This window comes from Bemisia tabaci, chromosome 6 (genome assembly GCF_918797505.1).
Source record: "Bemisia tabaci chromosome 6, PGI_BMITA_v3".
NCBI lineage: Eukaryota > Metazoa > Arthropoda > Insecta > Hemiptera > Aleyrodidae > Bemisia > Bemisia tabaci.
Genome location: NC_092798.1, coordinates 27,876,328 through 27,903,133, shown reverse-complemented (window position 1 = coordinate 27,903,133; position 26,806 = coordinate 27,876,328). Strand labels below are relative to the sequence as shown.

General features: G+C 36.1%; 1 protein-coding gene across 5 annotated transcripts; it reads left to right on the top strand.

Annotated features, from left to right (window-relative positions):
- The first annotated feature begins 3,100 nt into the window (after positions 1–3,100).
- Positions 3,101–25,279, top strand: LOC109034440 (uncharacterized). Of its 5 annotated transcripts, none has more exons than XM_019047580.2 (11): positions 3,102–3,297; positions 5,027–5,175; positions 5,995–6,072; positions 6,938–7,489; positions 8,050–8,226; positions 9,514–9,614; positions 10,423–10,624; positions 12,579–12,779; positions 15,516–15,616; positions 17,969–18,065; positions 19,062–25,279. In XM_019047580.2, exons 2-11 carry the CDS (start codon positions 5,038–5,040, stop codon positions 19,071–19,073), a joined length of 1,659 nt encoding a protein of 552 aa, XP_018903125.2. In that variant the 5' UTR covers positions 3,102–3,297; positions 5,027–5,037; the 3' UTR covers positions 19,074–25,279. The 5 variants fall into 5 exon arrangements, 4 of the variants coding, with proteins under 4 accessions (XP_018903126.2, XP_018903127.2, XP_018903125.2 ...); XM_072301630.1 differs by having other exon boundaries at positions 3,144–3,165; XR_002009145.2 differs by lacking the exon at positions 15,516–15,616 and having other exon boundaries at positions 3,101–3,297.
- The last annotated feature ends 1,527 nt before the right edge of the window (positions 25,280–26,806 follow it).

Sequence of the window (26,806 nt, the reverse complement as noted above, 5' to 3'; positions counted from 1 at the left end):
TTTTAGGGGAAGGTAGTGCACAGATGGCCATCGATGTAAGCAAAACTCCGATTGCATCAAAAGTATATTTCTTGTCAAATTTTTAAGAGTCTGGACTCTGGATCAAAGAGACTTACTCTCCTCGGTGAAGGTCCGTAGTGCCAATTATAAAGATCAATAAAACGGGCTCCATGTTTCAAAAAAGACGAAATATCTGTAATGAAAAGAAACTGCAATTCTTTTCAATTTCAGTGCAATACATTTTTTGAAAAGAATAGCCCCTGCAATCAGTAGAGGACTAGAGGGGCAACATACACAGCATTCCGTCGCAGTGACATTGGTTAAACTACTTTTAGCAGCAAGGACTATTAGACTATTTTTGACAAATGTACAAAAGCATCTATCTGGACAAGGAAACTGATAGATCTTGTATTTACTGTTTACAAAATTAACCAAATACAGCATTTCCTCATCGCAAAATGCAGTAGAAAAACTATGCAATCGCGATTCATTGCAACCTTTGCTGTATACTTCGATCGCAGTTCACACAAATGGCCATGAGAGGCGTTTCGATTTTTGATGGCGTATCCTAAATTTGATTACCTATTCATTTTTTAAAGTTAGTGGATTAATTGTTTGTACAACACTTACAATGCTCTTTGACGCGCGCTGCTTCTTCGTCACACGGAATAAATTGCGCCTGCCGCCGAGAACTGTTCACTACATAAGAGTATTGTATTTTGCACATCAAGCATTTGAAGGCGCAACCAGTTTTAGAATACCGCGTCGAACTTTATGATCACGCGACTTAGACCAGACCTATAGAATCAGTTTTAGAGGGTTTGTTAATGTTGATCAACGAAACATCTAAAGCCCCCTCCTACCCAAAATGGCACGGCCTGAGTACCTACATTTCATGTGAGAAGATCGCACTGCAGACCTCTCAGAGGAGATTATTCCATATCATCAATCAGGGTGTTTTTCTGGTCTAATTTCGAATTATGGATCGGCCACTTAGTCTGAGCATAGGCTTGCTGAGTTCGCTGGCTTCGCCTGGAGCGGAGGGCATCTATGGCTGTCGATGGTGGAAGTCGAGAAATTCAAACTTATCATTACTTATCTCTGACTGCAACATAAAAATCGCTATTCATCCTTTACTTTCTTTAAGCAAAAAAGGAAAAAAGAAGGTTAAAAAAAACCAAACTATTGATGGATTTTCTTGACATTTTTTTAATTTAGTCTCTATTCATGCAAAAAAATTTACAAAAAATGAGAAGAAGATATGCCGAATACAATAATAAGAATCCGCATTGACTAGGGAAAGTGCGTGACCACCATGATTTCCCCGCTCTTATTTTTCAGCCAATCAGACACCCGACGACCTTTTTTTCATATCTCATGGAAAATAACATGGGAAATCGAAACCACATATCAATGGTGAAAGTGCAGAAGTGCGTATCTCGATTTTTGACAGTTTTGAGTTAGCTGCATAAACGTGTAGTTGAAGATATCGTCTATCAGCCAGCAAGAGATTATAATCGAAAAAAAATCGGGAAGTCACCTAAAACCGTAGAACTTTTTTCACGTATTTATCTCCTTTTCTAATTCCGTCAATTTTTCGGCGAAAAACATGTTCACGACTGACTTCTTGGGGATTTGGCCAAGATCCATCCATATAGGTCAGTCATTGCGCAGATTTCCCCGCTCGGGGTAAGCCCCTTTCCATTGGCTCGTGACGTCAGCATTACTGCCGCGAAAACCAGAAAAGTCGGAAACAATGCTTTTCTTATGGGAGAGAGCAAATTTTTCTTAATGAATCATTTAAATTTCTTACTTTTAAATCCTTTGAAACTTTCTGTGTGTCGAAAAGAACGTTTAGACATTAGCATTCAGGGTTTCGATTTTGCCGAATTTGTGTTCTTTCATTTTTACAGTTTACTCTGCATCAGCCATTTTTACACGCGAATCTATACCACTAGATGGCTTGTTACATCGCTGACTTCAAAAATCATTTAAAAATATAAAAACGCAAATTCAGCTGAATTGAAACCCTTGACGCTAATTTCTAAACGTTCCTTTCGACACTCAGAAAGCTTCAAAAAATTTAAAAGTAAGAAATTTAAATGATTCATTAAGAAAAATTTGTTCTCTCCCATAAGAAAAGCATTGTTTCCGACATTTCTGGTTTTCGCGGCAGTAATGCTGACGTCATGCGCAGAAGATTCTCATTTGGGTTTCGGGGATGACTGACCTATATGGATGGATCTTGGATTTGGCGTTTCTATTGATGTTAGCGTTCCACTTACTCCAAGAAACAACAAAGATCCTGATTTTTTCAATATATTATCTTCTAGGTACTCCGACAAATGAAACAGAAGAATGTGAACTATGCAAAACGATAATCCGGGTATCGGAACTAATAAGCCGTTTTGAAAACGCCTTCAAATGCGGCGTGATACCTCACGCATTCCGGAGACATGCACGCCGGCCTTTTCGGTTTCCGTTAACATTTTTGCAGTCATGATTGCGCTCAAGTGCGCTCAGCTAGAATTGTATTTAGCAAATGGGTGGTTTTTATGGCAGGATTATAATTAAACAAGAGGTTAGAAATGGAAACAAAATTATTTGAACTATGCAAAACGATTATTCCGATAACGGAACTTGGCTGTTTTGAAAACGCCTTCATATGCGGCGATATACCTCACGCATTCCGGAGAGTTCAAATATTTGTATCATTGCGCCGTAAGAATGTGACGGAAGATTTAAATGGAAATAGCCCCCCTGCACGCCACGCTGGACGTGTCGATTTCCTTTGACATTTTTGCAGTGGTGAATGCATAGCTGGAGTGCGCTCCAGCGGCAGCTAGAATTGTATCTAGCAAATGGGTGGTTTTTCTACGAGGATTAAAAATAAACGAGTGGTACGGAATATAACAAAAGAATATGAAGTATGTAAAACACAATAAGTTGATTCTGCACTTTTGGGCCCTAAGCCCTCCACAGAAGCGATCTGTCCACTTTCAGTATGACTTTCAGTAGATAGAACCGGAAACGCAATTTTTGAACCGGAAACAGGGGGGAGTGACGTAGGAACGCTTGCTTGAATTAACTGGAACGAATAGGAATATGGAAGGAGAAACGTGGACGAAGTGGCGAGGCGAGCTGAGACAATTTTGATCAGATCAGGTAGCTCAATTCTGCGAAAAATCAGAGTTTGTACTTTCGTTTCTAATGTAATTAAGTGTTTAAATCAAAAACTTAATCACGCGCTGCAATTCAATACATGTCGTGACTCTCTTTGGATCGTACTAACTTCAGGTGAATTTGTTTGACTTCATTCACTTCGCGACTGAAAATGTGGTCTGGAACCTCATTGAGCAAAGAAGCATCATTTTGCCAGTTATAATTAAGCATATTTTCAATAAGAGTTTTTCACAGTAGTTTCGTTACTAACAATTATTCATTGTGTGACCGCAGCAAGTATTTCGCTCTTCTAAAATTTCCATCTTCTTTGTATTTCTCCCATCTTGTGTCCAAGGAGCAATGTTTGAAAACATGTTTGGAGACTGATAGTATTGCAGAGCTAACATTCAAATTATTCATTCTTGACTTCAAACTCCTCTTCTTTCGGTTTTGGTCTATATCTCCCTTTATATAGTTGCAGCTCTAAACTCTTGTGATACAATGCATGGATTTGTTGATCAGCAATAGTTGATGAATCGCCCAGTGTGAGGTTCTGGCTTTCTCCTCCTATCACATGTTGTTAACTCCTAATCATATCATTTCTACAATGTTTTGCAATATTTTGTCTCCTTAATTTTACTATTGCACCTATGAGAGGATCAAATGTAAAGAACCTAATTGTGCTTGCCATGGAAAAGTTTCCTCCCGGAGACCATGTGCTAGGCTGCGTGGAACCTCGTCCAGTGCGGTAGTTTCGTCCTGTCATCTTTCTTTTGCACTGATGTTTGTATCTCTTTTACCTGTGTGGACTGCTACGCTTCTTAACTCACTTTTCACTGTCATGCACCGTTATGAATTTCTGCTCCATGCCTACTATATCACGATTCTACCACAAGTGATTCTATTGTAAGATATTGATTAGATGCAGTTTCCCGGTCTTGGATGAACATTAATTTCCAGTTCAATTCTCACTGTTGAACAGATACTATCTCTCTAACTGGTAATGCTTGGCATTTCAGTTCTTCTCACCTCACTTATTTCTTCTGACTGATCGGAAACTGCATTTCCAATTTATATTTATTCAAATTATTAAATTTCTGCAATATCCGGGCACATCTTGGCTTTGACAAAGGAGTACTCAATGTATACCTTAATTACCAGTTTAAGAGCTGCACTAGAAGTGGGGAAGACGAAGTTATTTTTGAAATCCTGCACCTTGAGGACGGTAAGAGACAGAGCTGCATGTCACCGATTTCAATTCGATCAATCACCATTGATCCATTTTCAATAACTTCATACCGCTTTTGGACCGCATGTAACCAATGGAACGCATCACTTTTTTATCCCGTTCCACTAACGCGTTCTAGTGCGTTCCATGTGTTCCAGTGGAACGCTTGGACCACTCATCCAAGGTAGGTCGAGGTTGGTTCAGGCTGGTTGAACCAGCCCGAACCGCTACCATCGCGTTCTCCGAAAAAAAAAGCCCTTAATTGTATTTTCTGAAATAATCTGATAAGCAGTAGAATGATTGCTAGGTTAATTGACTTAAACGGGAAATTAATAGTTGTTTGAATTCACTCAATGTTGGCATTATCAGCTAGTTGTGTGGAGTAATTAAGGTTTGATTCATGTAAAATGGCCACAAACCACATAGTGTAATGAAAATCTGGTCGCAAAAATACTGGTCATGTTAATGAAGTTTGCCTGTCAATTCTTACTCTTTCGCTCCTCTCTCTTTCTTGAATACTTGCTTTCGATTTACTCTTAAGTATAATACCTCTTCTTTCTTCTCAGTCCCTATTTGAAGATTTTTGTTTCATCTTACCCTCCGTTTCACACCTTACTTTCTTCTCTTTTGTCTTAGATTGGTGAATAATGTCGGCACAGAAGAACTTAGATAAGAAGGATACCTCAGTTCAAAACATTACGGGCAAGTTAGAAAAGTCCCTAAGCATTGGGGATGGAAAAAAAGATGAGGCTAAAGCTACGGATGCTGCAAATGCCCAAGCTATAGTAAGTTTCGATCTTTTCATTTAGATTTAATGTTCCATTTCCTGTATGAGCCGACTTAAGACTGTATCATTACAACTTCAATTAATGATGTATATAACATCAGATTTTGGTAACTATGCACCCTCAATGGTGATTTTTCAGCAGGAATGCTGTAACTTTTCAATTACACTTACAACCCATGCAGTCACCTTCCGGCCAAAGTATCACAAGCACCATGCAACATTTCAAAATTTCCGCCATCATTTTATTTTTTTACAGATAAATTTTTGGTTGAATTTATTTGAAAATTTCACTGAAATTTATTGGTAGCACAAAGAAAATTCAGTGAAATTTTCGGACAGCTTCGTTGAACAATTTCTCTGCAAAGAAATAAAATAGTGACAGAAATTTTGAAACTACCATGGCGCTTGTGATACTTAGGCCGGAAGGTGATGATGTAGTCTGAGAAAATGTCGAAAGGATGAATTGAATTTTAACCGTTTGTAAGTTATCATCTGGAAATTGAGGATGGAAAGATGAATTTATTCACTGAGGAGCTGGTATTACACAGACTCACCTCGTATATTTTAATAAATAAAAAGGTTTTATTCGGTATAGATCTGGAAATTTGGAAAGAACAATTTTGGTTTCAGAAAGATTTTATTTCAGGAAGATAAGAGGGAGACATTTAAGTTTCATCACATCCAATTAAACAGTAATGCCCATAAGTAGATATATTGTGGAATTTTGCCATTGAATCCTTTGATGTAAGTATATCATTGCATCCATGAATCAGCTATTACTCTTGTCTCTTCATTTTCTTTGTTACTTTGTTAACAGGGAAAAAATTTCCGCCCTAAACTCACAAGCAAATCAAACAGCACAGTTAGTGCTGATCCTGACAAAATTCTTGAATATGTGAGTAATCGCATTACTAAGCTTGAATGCACATTTTTAGCTGTGGGAAGTCCTTGAAAGTACTAACTCGCTTTTTGGCCTTAATTCTTAAGTTATTGAAAGCCCTTAATTTTAAGAGCCCTTAATGACATTGGGTGCAAGAAATCTCAGTTTTTTTTTTTAATTCTTATTTTTTCTTAAAATAAGATGATGTTATTTTCTGCGTACTCGTTCAGAAATTTGGGAGTAACATCCTTCTTCAATTTTTTTTCTTTGTGCAAGTAAAACAAGAACCAGAAGTCGCAAGCTTGGTAAACCACAAGCCAGGAATCTGGAACATGACCCTGACCCCAGACGTTTTTATGCAAGCTTAAGTTTATTTTCCTCCATGGTTGATCAATTTTCTCTATTTCAGTAATCCTCAACCTGTGGTCTGCAGATCTCCTTGGGCTGTGGAAGGTATTATAGGGGGAGGGGTAGGATGGGAATCCTGAAGCGAAAGTAAAATAGATTGAAAAAATTTAAAAAAATAACTTACCATGCGTGAGGAGGAGAATATGAAAACAAGAGAAACATGCATCACCTTATTACGCCTTATTAGCCCCTTGCATCAACCCAAGGCACAGGTTTTTGTCTCCATGCATTACAAATCAATTCTAACTTTAAGAAGTCGTCTAGCACCATCTTAACTTTTATTCTGGTTTTTTCTCTCTATATTTTCTCTTATTCTTAAGAATTCCTTGCAGAGACCAGATGGCTAGCAAAGCACTTATGGGAACAGCTTATACAGTAGTCAAAGTCGTATTGTCTCCTAAAATTGTTGATTCTTATGGATGTTCTTTAAACTCCTTAACCTCACCTGGCATTTTCTCTCTGTTCTTGACAGGCAAAGGACAAAGTTGCTTCAAAAGCAGCTAAAAATAAGAAAAAAGGATCTCCTGGAGAGAAAGGTAGCGGTTCAACAAGCAAGCCAGGGGGATCTAACAGTAATTCTGGAGGGAATAACCCGAAACCAGTTATGAGTTATGCTTCAAAACTGAAAGCTACCTCCAACACTCCCGCAGCTCCAGTCAATCCTGCTGCAGGGCCAGCTCCTGTGACAACTCCGTCTTCAATACAGGATCGGCTTCAAGCAGCTCAGGTGTCAGCCCCTGTTGTCTCAACTAATCAAAGCCTACCCAACGCTGCTACAACGTTCGTACCTTCTGCTTCTGCCCAAGCAACCCAGAATGTGAACCCTGTTGCTTCGGTACCCAGTTCTTTCGTACCTTCTAACCCCTCTGCAACTTCGCTTCCCACCTCGCTAACTTTCACCAATTCGCAGCAAACATCATTCACTGCTCCCACTACGAATTTTGAAGATATTCTCAGGAAGTCCAGCCTGAATCCAGACGTGTGTGATTTTCAGCCGGGTCGCCCGAGGGTGGTCAGTTCTCAGGTAAGTTGTCAAATTTTCCTCATCAATTTCTCATTTTCTCGTTTCATTAGAACTATTCTGCGCTGTAGCTGTTCTGTAACTGTAACTTTACTGTGCTGCTTTAGCACCTCACTGAAACAGGAGCAATAACAGTCCAGTATTTTAGGACTTGTCAGTCCTGAAAAAAGGCTGTAAACTTGATCAAAATATTAAGAACTCCAAATACTACAATATACTTCAAAAATGTTTTCTTCTCTCTCAAAAGTCCTTCAAATACCTTTTTGAAAGTTCTTGATTTTGCCAATAACTTAAGTAGAACGTCTGAAAAAGTTTCTAAACATGTCTGCTTTTGGTTTTTCATGGTTTTGAACAGCCATTATGAAGTAAAAATGTGGTTGCCGATAATTTTGGTCCTGATTTCTATGTTACCATCAAGGAAGGTTTGGAAATTCAAAAACTTAAAAGAACCAAAAAGAGCCTAACTCAAACCTCTGTTGTTGTGGTCGACATCATTCTTATTTCCGCTGTGTTTTAACCCTTTTACCATATTAGCATGTAATCCTATTTGATGATTGTTTCAGACAACGGTGGCCAACCCAAGTGAAGTGGAAGCAGCGGTCAAGAAGCTGATCGAAGATTTTACCCAAAGGAAAAACTTCTTCAAACAAAATCTCGCCTACTATGTCGATAATCACCTCAAACCATTTTTGTCAAATGCAGGAAATATTGATGTTTTAATTAGGACCTTGTTAAACATTGTAAGTATTTTTCCTGTCATACTTTATTTAGCCAATTGTATCATGGCCATCATGGCCATCTATATAATACAGCTACAAGCAAAATCTTGGAAGCACTATTTCTGACGAACTGCCGGACTGATAAGGATGATCTTTACATGTATGTCATCTGTAGTAGATGTAGATGTGCCAAAAATTATGAAACCCCAAACTTTTAATGTTATAGAGCTTTTAAAGCTCATGTCACTTAAGTCCAATGTTAATAGCGTGAGAGATATGTCGTTTCCGCTAGAAATGTCAAGGTGTGGGATTCTACCTGAGTGACTCAAATAAACAATAAAACAATGGAAAAGCTCGTGAAGGGCTCCTCATTTGAAAAGTTGAGGAACGGTGCATCGCTCAGGGTTCAAGGTTCAAGGTCCAAGGTATAAGGTTTTTACACAATTTTTCCTCATTCTTCCGGCTTCGATTTGTGGCATTGGTCAATTTACTTGATTGCTGAATTTCTATTAATTTTTACAGCAGATAAACAGCAGCTACAGAGTGAGAAGGCAGGCGCTGCGTCGCGCCGGGACGGACCAAATATTATTAACTCTTAACGGTCGAAATCCGATTTTTTTTTTTTAAATTAAGTATTTAAGAATAACATAATAAATGGAAATTTTTCCAGTAAGTGGACTGTGAAATTATGTACATCCAGCTATTCCTCATCATTTACAAATCTGAGTGTTACGTCAAAAATTTTGAAATCGATGCAGCTCGAACACAAAATGGTGTATTAAAATGGAAGAACATTTTTGCCTATACATATGCGTATAGGGCCCGCGAAGCAGGCCTGATGGCGCGAGGCGCCCTCTCGGGGGTTGGGCCGCGTAGCGGTCAGGGGGCAGGGCCCCCTAGTATATTATGGGCATGCAACCATTTATTTATAATTTACAGAATCAAATCATGAGAAGCTGATCATTTTTTTGTAGCACTACACAGGGGAGTCTGCCCTAGGTTTTGAGGTGTGACTTAAGAATACTCTATTTTGTTAGTTCCAAAATTCTAGTCAGAAGTTCATGATTGTTCTATTCGTTCAAAGTAATCCCTGAAATTGTTTGGATTATGATTTATTTTTTATAGACTAAAAGTTCAATTTTTGAGTCACAACAGGGCTGAATTTTTTGTTGGAAAGAAGTAATGCCCATGCTAGTAAAATTGCTCATTTTAAATCAAGTTCTTGTATATCTGATCATGATCTGTACTTACTGAGTGTTGCTGTTAAAATTGTTATAGTTAATAGCACTGGCTTTTTTATGTTTTCAGGTACTGGAAAATGAAGATTTTATGTATACGCTTGTGAATCTTCTAACCACCTGTGCCACTGCCTGTAGTAGTTGTGACTTCATTTCTCAAGTTGTATCAACGTAAGGAATGTCTTAAATAATCGTTGTTCAAGAGTTCTGTCAACTAAAAGTTTTTTTTTTTTGTTTTTTTTTTTTGTTTTTTTTTCTGTAGACTCAACAATACTTCATTAGAATTTGTTTCTGATACATTGACATTTGAACTGCTGTCCTCAGTATTTGGAGGAGTGCAGGGGTTTGTAGCCGGTATCCAAGCTCGCCAAGCATTGCTGAACACAGAGCGTGCCTTGCTTCCACCCTGCTGGCGACCCTGCTTGATTATTTCTGATTAAAGTCCCTGGTGGGGTTGGAGACTGCAGTTGTTGTATTAGCATTTTATCCCTACTATTGAAGTGAGAGAAAAAGTTGACAATTATTTGCTCTCAAGTCGTAAGTAATTGGCTCTGTCCATCAGTGATAAAGAATTGAATGAGGACACTGCAGCTGTTATGCCAAGGCTAAGGCACACTTTTGGGTGCGTGAGAAGAAAATACTAGTTGTACGATGAAATAATCTGCTTTTCTGTGAAATTAGGCGGAATCTGCTGTATCATTTAGAACAGCTTCTATAGAAGAAATTTTCTGGTCTGATCTGAGCATTCTTGCATGATGATTTCAGTGCTCTGTGTCCATTCCGAAGCAGTCAATCAATGAAGTTATGCCCCATAGTAGACCTTGCCAGTGGAAAAAAAATATTATGGAGAAGAAATGGAACCCACACTAGTTGGAAACAAAAAATTGAATGATGAACAGGTCTTTTAGTCTTATTTATGTTGATGTGTTGCAAATACTTCCCGATTATTGACTTTGCTCTTTTATTGTTCATTCAACAGAGTCAAATCCATGTCCAGGGAGTTCAACCATACAGATGAAGAAAACAATTTCATTTTAGTAATGGCGTATTTGTATCAAGGACTAGCAGAAAAATATGCTAGCCAGTCAGCCCTGCTATCTGAAGAGTTCCGCGCTGATATAATGGCAATGCTCATGACGGAAGATTTACCCAAAGTCAAACTTGCACTCCGTGCCCTCCAGGTAAAACTTCTCATTTTCTCTTGCTAATATTAAAAAGTTTAATTTGCAATTATTTTTTTTTTTTTTTTTTTTTTTTTTTTTTTTTTTTTTTTTAAAGTGCTATAAAAACAGTGCAAGTTATGGTGGTGAGGAAGACATATGCACCCGCTGAAATAACATAAGGAAACAGGAGTAGATGCTCAATGATTAGGGAGAGGGGGGCTTTTTCGTCCTTTTCTGCCTTTTTAACTTTGAATCTGAAACCCAACTTCGATTTTTTTATGTATATTATTTATTTGTTGACAAGTAATAGAGTATATTTTTTGCATCTTTCTTGTTGCCGTTTCACTTTTTGTTTTTCTTTCCCACTTTTGATTAGGTTTTTCTGAAAAGTTTTGAATCTTGAGAAATGAGGGAGAGTTCAAACCTGAGTAATGAGAAGGGGGCTTTGCGTACCCAAGCACTAGCTTGAGGTACTTCAAGATTATTTATTAAGAAAAGAACAACTTAATTTGGGGAAAAGGCTGCAAATAAAGAAAAAGGAATAAACAAAACCCGGAACGTTTCAAAATAATTACAATTTCATTTTCAAATGAGCCGTCGCTACGCTGTTATTGCGAGACCGAGACTGGTCTCGCAATAACAGCCTAGTGACGGCTCATTTTTGTTTTTAATTTATTTTCCGGTTGAAAATGAAATTGTAATTATTTTGAAACGTTCCGGGTTTTATTTATTCCTTTTTCTTTATTTGCAGCCTTTTCCCCAAATTAAGTTGTTCTTTTATTATGTGTATTTTGGCTGATTAAGTTGTTTCTCATTATTTATTAAGGCAGCTGTTCATGAAGATACAGCTGGCAGGCAGATACTGCTGGCTAGGCAGCTGTTATTGCTGTTCATAAAGATTACATGTTTCTTTGCACGGAAGAGCGTTTTCATGGTATTCTCTGCAAAAAATAACGGTCTCTACAATTTCCTTCTCAAAAAATAATGTGTGTAACAGTTTCCCTCACAAGAATGAATAATACATAGGGTGTCCCAAAACAACTGGCACTAAGACTGTCATTCGGGAACTACAATGGATATCGACATGCAGTTTGCGGGAGGTGATAGCTCATATTCTTAGCTCTTAAATGAGCCTAAGTTGAGCTAGTTTGGTTAAAAACTCAAAAAGTTACATTAATTTTCCCGAGACGTGTAAGAAATACCCACACGGGATTTTTCGGTAATTTTTCATTCCGTTAACTTTGCCTCCGCAAGCTGTGCTATTGGTTCAGATGTTATGAATCAAGTTTTCACTTGTCTGGATGCAAGGTTGAACTTGTCAGCATGTGTTTCTATCACAGCCGAGAAGTTTTCTTCTGTTTGCAAAGTCAGTTCAGTGAAATTGTCCGGCCTGATAACGCGTTTTTTGTGTTTTGTCATGAGTTCACCCGCGGAGTTGAAGCAAGAGCAACAATATGCAATTCGATATTGCGTTCATAGTGAATTATCTGCTTCTGAAAAACCGCAAACCGCATGTCGATATCTATTGTAGTTCCCGAATGACAGCCTTAGTACCAGTTGTTTTGGGACAGTCTATGTATTACAATTCCAAAAAAGCAATCTCTGGAGCGCTCTCTGCCCTCTCATTTTTTCTCATACTTTTTCAGGTGCCCTTACATTTTCCCTCCATTTCAGGTGCCTTTGCATTTCTTCCAATCTGGCCTGGCGAGCATTTTCTGCACCAAACAGAGGTGCAGAAGCACCCTTTACACAAAAGTTTTACAAAAGTGATAACCGTGAGCCTTATTGATGGTTTGAATTGTAATTTGGTTTAAAACAAAATCGTCCGGCCACCAAATCATCTAGTAGTGAATGAAGCGTATTTAATTATTAAATCCGCTCTTTATCCTATCGTTACTATCATAAATGTTTCAACCCTCAAATTGTGCCAGTTTGTTGTACATTTTTCATTTTCTTTTCATTTTTTCAACAGATTGCCCTCGGAAGACTGGAGAGGGAGCACAGTTCATATTTTGAGCAAGAAGTTGTAGCGTATCTATCTTATTTAAGTGAAAATAAAAGCGAAGTTCGGGACTCTATTCAGCAAGTGATTCACTACCGCTGCCTATTACGCCAATATCAGGATGAAGAAGCATTGCATGATGAACTTAGCGATAACCGTGCACAATATGATGTAAGTTCTCTTCTGTGAGAGTTATTTTACCTTCTTCTTGAGAAGTACCTTCAAGTATTTGACTGAATTAACATCTCTCTTATCTTAAGATGCCTTCGAAAGCCTTTCAGGGCTGCACAAGGCTTGTGTTACCAAAATCAATGATAAACGAAACCGAATCTGTGTCCACTCCTGTGCTTCAGGTTGATGAGCAGGTTACAGTTTGACTCATTAGGAGATGTTAGGATGGTGAATTGTTGCTTAATTTATGAGAATCACTTGGAGTCGCGTATCTAATTAGAGGATCAGCGCGCTTGCAATGCTGGCGATCCTATTAAGACAACCCTCAATGAATGCCAAAAATCACCTGCTTAAAATAAGTTAAATACTCGAATTGTATACTTTAACTCTGAGAATTGATGTGTATCTCTCGATTCTATCAATTTGTCAACTGCGTTGCATATTGCATCCAGCAAACATGCAAAATTAGCTGACACTAGTGGCCTCGTAACTAAACTAGAGCAGTTCAGAGATGCATCTGCCAGTGGCCCATCTTTGCATTGTATTTTTAGCAGCTGCTATTCTCAGGGTTGCCACAATCGGAGAATACAGGGAAAACCAGGAAATGCCTGGGAATTTTAAAAAATCAGGGAAAAATTGTCTAGTCACCTTTATTTCTTTCTAGAATGGGTTTGATGTTTCGAACAATAAATTTTGCCTGAAAACTATCTCAAATCATGTCTTTTTAAGCATATGGCATATCCTCAATTGTCAGAGAATTTTACCGAAATGTGATGGAGAAATCAGAGAAATGTCAGGGAATTTCTTTTTCTAAATTCTGTGGCAACTCTGACTTCAGCTGTTGATTCCCATGGCCAGGCTAGCTTTTTTCAATTTTTTTTTTTTCAAACAAAATTGCACAGTGACAAGTCCTTCGAAAGTCCAAGGAAATCTAAGGAAGTCAATAAATTTCACTCAATCATGAAAAGTTGAGGGCAAAGCCAGAAAATCCTCTCCTGAAACCTTGAATCTTCTGGTTTTTTTTGAGACCATGTGTGTCCATGTGTTCTAGCGAAACTGCTCTTGCTGGGCCAGAAAAAATTTCAAAACAATAGCAAAATTCGAGTGCTTCGAACCGTGGTTTCCTCCAATTGTTACAATGCTAGCATCTCTAATTGGTCACATACGTAACTAGTTTTGCACAATTAGTTCTGCAATTAACTTGTAGACAGTGCTGCTATTCCATAGTAGTGTTGGAAATGTTGGTCACTGACTTTGTTGTGGCCTGGTATGACCAACTAAAAAACTGTCGCTATGACTGGCTTGTCAGTCAATGTATTAAAACGTTTAATTGGCTCTTATCACACTCACGGTTTTTGTCAGCAGAGCTTGAACTTGACACCAAGTATGTCTCGTGAAAATACTATGATATCGAACATCCTCAAAAAGCTAGGAAAATTTTAAAGTTCAAAGGAACTTGGTATCCTGAGATATCTGATGAAAAAAATACGATCTGAAGATCCTCAAAGGAACTCTGTGAACAGTCCCTGACCAATTTTCTATCCAATAGCACATCCATAAGACATGAGAAACCGCATCCGAGTCTTAACCCCCACAAATGTAGGATCCTCTACTTTTTTCATACTCGTCTTAAGAATTGCTGTCTATTTTGCTTCCTTGTGCTGCACAGTAAATTGAGCACATTGCCTCAATTTCAGGTGTCTCTTAAAATGCTGGATGAAAATGTATAGGTAATGAATGGGATGAGGTCATGGACTAACTTCGTCTAAGCATTGTCAACTGTGCTCCGTCTGAATTGGCATTGTATACTTTGTATTGATGCTCTGCTAATGAAGCATCTTTGCATGAAAATAATCGCAACTTTTTTCAAAGAAAACGTAGCAAATGTTGTAACTTGTAACATCCTTTTTTTTGGGCTATTCACCGCTTGCACTAATGCACTGTCTATTTGCTCCCGGGGTGTGCTGTCTTTTAAATATCTCCCTTGTCTGGACCTGAAAATGTTCATTCGTTGCTTCAAAAATAGTTTGATTCTGGGCAAAACTTCCCCATCCATTCTTTCATTTTACTGTCGACTTGAATATTCAGCCAATTAAGTCCTTCAATGAACCGCATCTTATTGTGACTGTGTAGCCTCTTTATATTCTGTGTTCTGCTTACTCAAAGGAAAATGGTGAATTGCTCTGGGGTCTCTTTCTTGTTGGTTTAAGGAAAGCTGGGTCTCATGAGACATGTATAACCCAATGACAATCCTCTCTCAAGTTAGGGATTTTTGAGGATACATTTTAAAATAACTTTTCAATTGAGGGACAACCACATGTGAACATTAAAAAAAGCGATACACTCAGACACATTAAAATACTTGCTAATTTATTTTTTCCCCTCATTTGAGCATTCTGGCTCCACAAGTTATTCTCAGTTGATCGTTCCATTTAATTGGTTCTAGCCTAAAATACTTTAGCTATAAAGAAGTATAGGTATTACCATTGTGGAGGCCTCAATTTTTCTTATGATTTTTTTTTCTTTTTGTTGAAAAAAAGAAAGGTTTGAAATTAACCCCTAAAAAAACTCTTGAGAAATGTTGGTGGAATGTAGTGTGTAATGTGTATTCATTGTAGTGCATGAGGAGTCATTCCCATGTGCAGTTCTTCGATAGCCTCCTTTGGTGAATCACTCCTCTTCTAGTTCCTCATTCCAACTTCTCTTGTTATTGATGCATCCTTACGTGGTTCACAGTACTCGTCCAATCACTCACAACCAATGTGCGGACCGGATGGGCAAGCTCTAACCGATGAAGAGATTCATTTTTTGCATAATATGTCACAAGAAGTTGATTGGTAAGTTATTTCCACTCATATTTTTCCCTTTGTGGAAGTAGTCTCTTTTCCCCCTTTTTTATCACCTGAAGTTGGAATTAGGAACTAGAAGAAATGTAAAGTTAGAAGCAAGTTTTTCTCGACACTGATTTCATGATTTATTTCAATTTTAATTTTGTTTAAATGGTACCATCATTGCCCTAAAATGGTAACTTTCACAACAGTTTCCTTTGATATCCTTTGTCTAGTAATTTTAAAAAATAATCAGCATGACTGTGCATCCATCTCCATCTCTTCAGTTGGATAACAGTCGAGAGGATGAATTAAGTGCATACCTCAGTAATATTCACGTCACAAATCATTTCAGGTTTGTAGATGATTTGATTATTTGATCTGAATGTTAGATGAAGGTTAAACTGCTTTTCTGTACTCTTGCTTTTGCAAATGTCTTACTCCAACTGACTTAGGTAATCATCGTTATCAAGTAAAATTTGCACGTATTTGATGCTGGTATAAAAAAACGTTACTGGACTGAAGATTTGTGATCTTTTCTGACTTTCTTAATTTGTCAAATATTATTTCATTCTCAACGTTTGTTTTGACCACACTGATGGTACGGAGATTTGTTTTGAGGTTGTAAGACATGATGCATGCATCAAATAAAGTATATACATCATGCTTACCTGTAAATTGATGCACTGGACAACCTAAATGAGCATGGTGTTGAGTAGTCTGCATGAGATTATGTAATCTGACATTTTCTGCGGGTAATTTTCTAGTACCTACGAGTAAACCTCCCTAAGAATTGAGCCCTCATGATACAATCAAAGTAGAGCTTTCAAAGTGGCGACACATCAGTGAAAGCTTTCCTTTGATCGTATGTTGCAAGAAAAGTAATATTTTGTGGACAGAGTTGAAGGCGAAGAGAATTTCATGTGATGGTTAGATTACTACCCTCAGTTATGGATCTGCATTTTATCTATTATTTTTGTAGTTTAGAATCAGTGCAACTAGTCCATCTTGCAGTAAACTCAGACAAATTGAAACAATCTCTTCATCGTACCGAGTGTATTTTCACAAGTGGTTGTCTACCCCAATCCAAAGTGAACAACCGGTAATGAAATCGGTGCGGTAGAGGTACTTGAAACTTTCTTTATGTTTGAGTCACAGAGTTTGGGTTAGGCAGAAACTAATGGTGTAGTAGCAGCTCAATACCTCTGAGGAGGAGGAGGTGGAGAGGTGAATAAGCATCCCTGAAATTTTAATTGGTAATATTCTTCTTGTGACACATCATTGGGGAGCATGAAAAAAAGGATAAAACTGGTGCAAGCTGCTAGCTTCCAAGCATGATTGCCTGCTGAGGTTGACTAATTCAAAACCTCTACCAGTTGCAGTTTTGAAACAATAATGGATAAAAACCTGTCGTGTTCTCTTGTCTTGTGGTCCATTGAAACTCTCTGTCTATCCTCCTACCCTGAATTCTGATTTATAGTTTTGCAGGTATCAAGTTTTTAGCCATGTGGGTTATCCAAGACAAGAGGAGGGTCATTTGAGGTGATTGAAGAAACAGAAGTTTTAAGCTGATAACTCAGTGTAAAGAGAATTTATGTATCCGCTGATAAAGGTTCAAATTGGGCTCATTGTAAATTTAACAGTCTTTTTATTTAGTATTCCTGTCAAGCACCATTGTTTTTATATATACCCATTTGCATCCCCAGTTAAGTTTACTCATCAGCGTTGTCCGGGACAGCTACGTATAGTCGAGTTACTATTTACCTTCCATGATTGATAGGCAGGTCTTTCGGTCGGCTTTGTCCAATTGCCCGATAGACAGCGCTGCGGTTATCGTTCCATGATCATTCCATGTTGATCATTCAAGAGTATTCTGTTACCCTCCTGGTTGCTCTTACTGAAGGCATGGTGACCAAAAAAATTGCTAATACATGAATGGATGAAGATGGGTATTGTCCTGATAAATTTGGAGACGCTTATTTTTTTTGTAAATTACAAGCAGCGTTTTGTCATTGCACCATTGAAGGTTTTGATAAATCTACATAAAATTGTTTATGGTCTTTCCTTTTGTTTCTTTCTATCGCTTGCTTCCTCATCACTAGCTGCTACTTTTTAAATTTGTAATTTTTTTTCTTTCCTCAATAATCATCTGTTATAAGCAATAAAATGGAGATATTTTCTCTTATGACACAAGAACACTTTTAGGTCAAATATATCCATAACTCTGTGAACAGTGTGAAAACTTTGTCTATGCTTTATGGATCTTTCAAGCTTTCTATCAACTTCATCAACTTTAGTTTAAGCAAATTCGGCTTTGCAAGGAGCTGCCTCTTCATCAATGTTATTTCTTGTATGTTATAGTATTCGGCTCGATCAGCTGGGAGAAATACTAGATGAAGCGTACGAAGATGAAATGGATGATGATGCTTACAATGCCCTTGATGAATTTTTAAAAACAGTAAGTGTTTATTCTAAAAAATTTTGTTCTGTATATGAGGACTTACCTGTAAAAATAGGGGATGTGAAAAATTACCTCTTCGAAACATGCTTAAAAAACTGTTTTGTTCACACAAAACTTTAATATGTTTGGCTCTGGCATAATGTACAGATCTCGAAGATCACATCTCAAGTATTTTCTCAAAATTTTCTCGATGCCAAAACAGTTTTTTGAATGTGTTTCGAAAAGGTTATTTTTCACATCCGCTATTGTTACAGATAAGTCCTTATATAGGTGCGTTCGTGATAAGACAACAGAGATTATTTTGATGAATTGCCTGCTGAGTTACCAATTGTCCAATTGAGGCTTAACTACTGTCCTGTGACTTTGTTTACCTCCACAATGCTCAATTTTCCATTCACCGGTCGCCAAAGGTGCTGCGCTGTTGCGGTGAGCATTGAACTGCCATGACAGTCATCAGGTAAAAAGCGTTGCCTTAACGGAGGTATAAGAACGATTGTCAAACTTGCAATTTTCTCACCGAGTAATTTCTACTGAGGCTCATTATCTATTACAAATGCACCTTATCAAATAGTAAATGTTAGATGTTCCCTCGTGATTTTACCATCGTGTTACTCTCAGCATTGGATCACTTTTACAGTGTTTTTTTTTCTTCCTCCAACCACACACCATAGAAAAGGAAAGATGCAGTGATTTCTCAAGAGTTGAAATGTGTGATGAAGTATTGCAAGCTGGAGAAAGTGACCAAACATTGCAATAGTCTCCACTGCTCCAAATTTATGAGCCACAAAACATTTTAACTTTGACCCTGTTTCCTGGGGTTTTGTGCAGAAAATTGACCATTTTTAGGCTCCTTAGATGATCCTCTATCAGCCCCCAAAATATATCACGATTCTCTTGAGGAAATGCCCATTTTGAATAGGCGGTGTCCTTTTTCTTTAAGCTATATTCTACTACTTAATGTAGCATTAAATTTAACTTTCTTTTTTGTTACAGATACCAAAATAACAGCCTTACATAAAATGTAGCAGTTGGCTATTCTACGCTCAATTATCGTTCAATTTTACTTAAACTCTCTGTGTCTGTGAGTTGAACTCTGTTTCCTTCTTTTCCCTCAATTTTAATTTTTTCTATAAACTGTTAGATCAGTCCCAAACTCAGTGGCTTAGTTGATATTAACTAATTAAGAACTATTTTTTCTTTTTTCTTCTGTAGACAAAGGAAATAAAGAATAATTTTATATTTATACTTATTACCCAGTGGTAACCATTTGTCTGGATCAATTAATTGTCTTTTTTACTAGCACTTGTATATATGAGCGTGAATTTATTTATATTATTTTTTTTTTTTTTTTTGAAACGCAGTGGTCTGTTAGTAATGAACTTATTGCATGAACCATTTTTTATATGCCTTTTCTTAAATGCCCTGATGATTTTTAGGAGGCACCATCTGTCTCTTTTATTGGAATCCTCTGTCTTTGTAAGTCTGGAAAATAAATGTTGTGTGGTCTGTTGAAATTACTAGATTACTTCTGCATATTTCATCATTGAATTTAAGAAAATGCTTGAGTTTAAATATCCTAAATGTTGCATTAAGACACTTAAGAGTGCACACCTGATGAAAAAATACCTGATTGAAAAATTGTATCAATCAATTGTAGAGCATTCTTAGTATTCTTTAGTGGTTCTGTTATCAATTTTTGGGGGGAAAAATATTCGTGTTACATAGTTTATACTATATTCTTTCTCTTTGTCTCTCTCTCTCTCTCTCCCTGTATTATTCTAGTTGTCTTTAGGGATTTTAGGAAGAATTTCATAAGAATTGAAATCCTTTTTTCTGAACACACCTTGAACATGGCACAAAAGTCTACTGTCTGCTTTTGTTGTTATTTTGCTAATCTTCATTGTCTAGCAGTGGAAGAACATCCTCTTTGTACATTGAATTCTGTTGGGTTTTTCAGATTATTTTTGGACACCCTTTGTTGTCTTTTGAATGATGGTTAAGTTTTTGATTGGCTAGAATGTTGTATACATTTTTCGTGTTGTCTGAGGAACAGCTAGTTGCTCAGCAGCTTTAAAGAACAATTGTATGTAAGTGATGATGGCCATCATTAGTGCCATGCAAGTTCTTAGAGCTGTGGGAAGTTCATGCAGTGGAATTCTTATCTGAGTAGGGGATAAGTTGCCACTAGGTTGCCAATTCACCTTCTTAACACTCATTATCAACACTTCAATTATCTGTAAATCTAAAGCAGCTATCTTTTAGCTTTTTTTTTTTTTTTTTTTTTGAGCATGACAAATGTAGGATGTGGCCTGATTTAGCAGGAAAAACTCAAACGTAGTCCTCCTGCAAGGTGATGCCAACTTGCAAGTTTGCAGGTTTTCTTGTAGTGCGAATGAATGGAAAAAAGACAAATTCTACACTTTCCAGTCAAAGGAAGGATGAATACTTGTGCTGAATCATAATGTTTTCGAATTTCTCTCGATATAATTTGGCAAAAGGCTCTTTTTTAGCATATCCTTTTACTGGCACTTGTGATGGCTTTCATTTCTCTTTTGAATCTGTGGCTTAAATTCAAAGATTTGTTAATGGAAAACAAAAATTCGGTGAACTAACATCCCAGAATGTTAAAAATCTGCACAACTTTGGAATGTTGAAAGGTTTATTTTTTTACGTTGTTGTGTGGATGATACATTAACAGCTGGAGTGTTCATATCAACATTCCAGAGTTTTCCTGCTTATTTTTAAAATCCTGGGATTTTATTTTGAAATAAATGCAACATAACTTTTCCATGCATCTAACATTTTCAAAATATTGAGTTATGTGTATTCTTGACCCATTTAGTAAAAACTCTGTGATTGGAATTAAGAAATCGACGCCCATATCTAACATCAGGAACGAGATACATGGCAACTAAATTTTTTAACATTGCAAGCAATTAAGTTGCTGTGAGCAGTGAAAAGCATTAACGACTGTATGAACACTTTTAACAATCGCAAGCCTTCCTGTGTTTTCATTAAAAGTTAGGAGAAAAGTGAGGCAGAATTATTTTGATCCAACCATGAACAGTCAATTCTTTTTCATAAAAAATATGTGATGTTCTCTTGGTGAATTAATCAAATTATTTTATTTGTATAGATTCACATACAATTTGTTTCCTTTTTTGCCTCCCAATTTCCCCTGATTATCTCCAGGAATTCCTAAATTTAGGCTGCAAACTTCATGGGTAATATTTCAGGCCACTTCCATGTGGTCAATAATTACACTCGTAGAATTGTTATTTGAACTGGATTGTTTTCGTTTTGACGAATTGTTACTGTGCTGTATGTTCACGATTGATTTGCTTTTTCCTTTTGTAAATAGGAAACCTGTGTTTTTATTGTGATATTAAAAACTTGGGGGGCTGGGATTTAATTTAGGTAGATCCTTAATCCTGCAAAGTTATTTAATTCAATTTTTTTTCTCCTTGTGTGTTTTTATTTTAAAGTTAAGTTTTTATTTTTGTAATTAATGTCTGGAAATCTTGGTTTTTGATCAAAAGTTTTATCTATGATGATTGTGACACAAACTCAAATTGTAGTTCTTAACTTGTATCGTGTCTACCTCTTTTTTTTTCAGTCAATGAACTCGATACCTTGATTTTTCCTAGGGTTCTCCTCGGTTTTCTCACTAATATCTCTTAAACGTTTTATTTTCTTTGCTAAAAGATTCAATTAATCCTCACATATATTCTACATAATTATATTTGATTTCTTTTTTCTCTTTTTTTTACTATCCTTTTTTTTTCTTGTTAAAATTTTCTTTTCCAAACACCAGATTTCTGTGAATTTTGAAAGATTCAATTCTTTGAAATCTTTTAGATTTTTCTTTTTCTCAAATCCAGGTGCTCTAAAAAGCAGCAATTTCTGTGAAAAAGGAGAAAAAAACAATCTGGCAGCCCAAGATTGTTTTCAAAATTTGTTTACTGCTTCGCAACACAAATTATAGGTTAGGAAAAATTTCTTGGTTTTCAATCTCTAATTCAGGAAAAAAGGTTCTTACGAATTTAAAAACTCGGTAAATATTTGCTTGTAAATAAAGTGCTACTTTAATCATTAATCAAACTGTGAAGTTTCCTTTCAATATCTTAAAAAGTGGACAGTAGTATCATGATCAAGATGAACTTAGTATAATATGCCTTGACTTTCATGAGAATATTATATTCTCATTTTTTTTGTGCGTTGTAAATGTGGTATTTGTTGAGAACACAGAAAGGAAGCCGAGCTTATTCTTCCCATTCCTCCATCCATGATGAAAAATTTCTGTATTTATTACTTTCAAAATCTTTACGCTGAATTAGCTTGTATATGATATTGTTTCCATAATTATATATCTTCCATCAGTGCTGTAACACCATGCAATAATAACAAATGGTCGTATCTTGGAGTATAAGTCATGACCCAAGTGATACCCCAGAGAGTGTCCAAAGATCTTTGTTTAGAAGTGTTTCGAAAGACTGGGAATATCTGCAAGGTAATGGTTATTAAATCACTAAATAATTCTTGATTTTAAAGGTTCGGCCCTTCCTTTGCCAGTGAAAGTCCGTTGGTTTCAGTAGTGTGCTATTGTGCAAGGCGGAAGGTCAGTAATTTTTCTCTCTGCTTTGATAGTATTTTATTTTGCTTGTTATCATACTTACCATGTTGTAACAATCTGAAGACTTATTTGTGTATCAACTTCTGGCAAAGAATAAGTATCTAAATAGGTCCTTAAATTTTTGTTCTCTCCTATTAACACTGTCCTCATACTTAAGTTTAAATACAGTTCAAAACTGCTGAAGGGATTTCAAAGTCATTTAATAAGAAGTCAGCCAAGAACGAATGAGAGGTATTTCTATAAATCCATTGAAATCCAATACTTAACCCAATAGCTTAAAATGTTATGAGCAAGCTGAGTAGATGGGATCTAATTAATCAGACGATTGCTCTCAAATGTATGTAGTATGACCGATTAATTTAATTTTTTTTTTTTTGTTCAACTACTGGGTTCTCTACACTTTAAATTATAGTTTTGCATTTGTTTTTAGGTAAACTCTTAAGAGTTGAAATTAAATCCTTAATTGAGTCGTCTCGTTTTAAATCAATATTTTTATGGGGTGTGTTTATATTATTGTAGATATTAGTTGTTTACTTGAACTCTTGAAATTTCTGGAATTTTTCTGTAGATATTTGTGTGGGAAAATATACATAACCAAGAAAAACAATAATGGAATAAGAAATCGAATAAACAACAAATAATTTTTTCATTAAAGCTCCACTGTAATTATTTTCCAGTAAAGTTCAGCGTCTTATCACCTCTAATAACAGAGTAATGAAATGAAAAGGTGTCTAAAAGTAGGATTCTTTCCCTCTGGAAGAATAAATATTTTAAGCTAAAATCTGTTTAATAAGGCTTAAACGAGGGGAGATTACGAAGTTTCTGAAAAATTAGGTTGTTTGAAAAAACATCCTCCCATTTTCTATATCTCTAAATATCAAAAAACAAGACAAAAATGAGTTTTTCAAGTTGTTATACTCTATTCATTGAACTCTGAAGTGTTGAAAATTTCTTTTCTATTGTTTTTACACAATTAATTGTAACACATCCCATATTTCATACTTGGTTTTATTTGAAAAATGGACAACTAAGAATAATTCCTCACAGTCATCGCAGTCTATCACTAGCAAGTGTTCTATCTATCAGTCTCAGGCAGCGCATTTATGTAGATGTGGTTGATTTTGAAGGAATTTGCATTAAATCATCTTAGGAGCGCTCTTAATTATAAATTTAAATGATTTTATTTTTTAAATTAATTTTCTCTTATTCTTGGTTTGTTCTCTGTCACAAATGCAAGTCTGACAAGCACAATTGAGCTCCACATTTTAAAACTTCTGCACTCTTGTACCTTTTTTTTATTAATAATCACGTTGGGTCTTTTACTTTGGGTTTTTCTCTAAAAATTTTGTTTTATAATTTATTTTTTTTTAAGTGAGTGATTGAATTTAGCTTAAATCTATGGCGAACTAATTGTAGCTCTTACTCAGCTCAAATTTTTCTTGATTGTAACTGAAACGCAAATCGAGGAAGATATATCCTTGCAAGAAAATTCTGCCTCTCCTGCTGGTCCACCATAAAACTTTTGAGTATGTACATCTTTCCCTGTAATAAGAATTTTGACGTAACTTAGTATTGAACTCGTTCAACTATAATGCATACTCAAGTTTTTGTTAGTTTAGCAATGCTCTCTACTCACTGTAAATGAGCAGAAGAAAGCTAGGAAGGTTGTTTATTTTGGTTAATGGGAAACACTCGAGATGGTCTATTACTGACAAAAGATTTGTATCAGTAGGCAAGCCACTAAACATTTTGCTCTGAATTTTTGCATCTGTGAAGTTTCAAATTTTGGCCGGTAAATTTTTAAAAAGTTCAAGTCTCCCAGCAAAAATCTATATAATCCCTAAGGATTCACAAAGAAATATTTTTTGAGATTTCTAAAATCTTCGAATATCGTTCAGCACAAAGAATCAGACTCTAAATAATTTTTATAACAAAATTTGAAATTTTGATCAGTTCCTGTTCGAATGATTCATTTGTTTAATTAAGAAAAAAGTGTTTTCCGCATGGAAAGCGCAATTAAGCTGTCTCCAGTTAGGTCAATGCTTCTAAATGCTTTTACTGAAGTATAAGTAATGGAAGTAGACCATTAAATCCAGTGAAAGTTAATGCTGTATTCGGAGTGATATAACTAAATTGTTAGAAAATTCATTTGACTAGATCTTTTGTAAACCAAGAGAATCGACCATGCCATTACCTTATGTCAAGACCTAACTGGATCAGAATCAATGCTCATTTTCTTTTCTTCAAAGTCTCTGCTGACTCATCTTTCCGAAGTCCTTTATCTTATTCCATTGTGAATTTTTTGAGAGTTTACAGAGCCTACAGCGAAAATGTTCGAACAGTCAAACAAGATCCTAAAGTTTGTCATTACCTCTGAATCACAAACTGCTCGTTTAAGAACCTCACTTGTCTTCAATTTCATCAACTGTCTCTATCATGATTTTGTCTGTTTTATTTTTTAGCTTGTTAATTATTTTTAGCCATATGATCCATATAACCGTTGTATAGTTATGCATTTAAGTCATAATTTATTTAGAAATAAAAAAAAAGAAAAAAAAGTGTTAGTTCAAAATATCAACTGATCGGTTTTTTTATTCCTCTTAATTCTTACTCTTCCATGGTTAACCACTAAAATTGATCTTACAGACAAAGTAAATTAAATGCGTTAGGGTCTGTAAAGCCTTTTAAAGCCCAAGATTTTATGCACTCGAATTTTTCCCTTCAAATTTTTTATTTTATTTTCAACACCCTCGAATTTGGAGGATTGTCTAAATGGACCTTGAAGTTCTTGAATTTCCATCATCTTTGATATTGTAAATAAATGATGAAACTGCAGAAATGCGTATCTCGGTTTGCTATGTTGCAGTATTCCTGTCATACTTTATTTTCTTCATCGGAAACCACGATACTACATCTCTTAAAAAATTTCAGTGATTTTTCCTCTTTATATTTAGAATATTCTGTGAAAATTTCGCGCCACTAAGTTGGTTTGGTCTCCTAAAAAATAAAATAGAAGCAGAGACTCTGAAACATTGCAACCAAGATATGCACTTTTGCTGTGCTCTGTCAATATGATGGTTTGAAGACCAGTCATTAGTCTATTTCAATGGAGACCGTTGAAATGTTGAACCTCGTCATTTGTATGCCTCTTTTATACATCTGCCAGCAGATATTGCACAGAACATAGGTATGGGAACAAGAAACTTCCGATTCAAAGGAACTATTTAAGACCTTCAATATTATTTTGTAAAATCTTGAATGTACCTACTTGATTTTACTGAGTAGAACTCTTAAAAAATTCCCTGATTTTGGTTTAGAAAAGCTATCATGAACCTAATCCTGTATATATATATATTAACATTTTTAAATACCTTTTGGCTTCACAGGAATACAAGCCAAATATTTGCCAACGTGGGCAAAGAAATGTGGCTATAGGCATGAAATCCTGATTTTACTTGAAGCATAGTATTAATCATGCATAATGGTACAAGCTGCGAATCGTGGATTGCAATTTTTCAAAACCTTCATAAGTAAATAATCTGTCGATTAATTTTTTCAGACAAGTCAGTAAACGTTTCAGTTCAAAATTTTCTTTGAATATGTTGCACAGGACGAACAAAAATTAGTAAAAATTTCTTTGCAATGATGTTCTGCAGTTTCCATTAAAAAATTGAAGGACATTCCTACTCAGAGTTATCATTAAGGGTCCTCTTCCATTGCCTCTTGAGGGTAAAATCTACTTTCTCCAACTTATTTCTCACAACAGAGCCAACAGACTAGACTTCGGAGTGATGGCTGTTGATTGAAAAATTGAGGCCTAGAAATCAAAATCTGGGCGTCACATGCTAATTAAAATAATACTTAATGATGAAAAAAAAGAAATAGACTAGGCTACCCACCACCAACATTATCTACCTACTGCCCAGGGATTTATCTTTTTCCTAGATCCCTACGCTTAAGTTTCACCACCAGGATGGCATGAAACCGAAGAAACATATATACCTATCTGAAAAAATAGGAAATAACTCGTGAAATTACTTGAGACTTCGAAATTTTTGAAAACTATGAATCATTCACGTAAGGGATAGGGTATGCAAGTCTTGCC

What these genes read in the sequence shown, in the direction of transcription:
- LOC109034440 (XM_019047580.2), top strand. Translation starts at nt 5,038, where the DNA reads ATGTCGGCACAGAAGAACTTAGATAAGAAGGATACCTCAGTTCAAAAC. An exon ending in CGAGGGTGGTCAGTTCTCAG is followed by an intron (nt 7,490 to 8,049) that starts GTAAGTTGTCAA and finishes TGATTGTTTCAG; the next exon opens with ACAACGGTGGCCAACCCAAG. An exon ending in ATTTCTCAAGTTGTATCAAC is followed by an intron (nt 9,615 to 10,422) that starts GTAAGGAATGTC and finishes TTCATTCAACAG; the next exon opens with AGTCAAATCCATGTCCAGGG.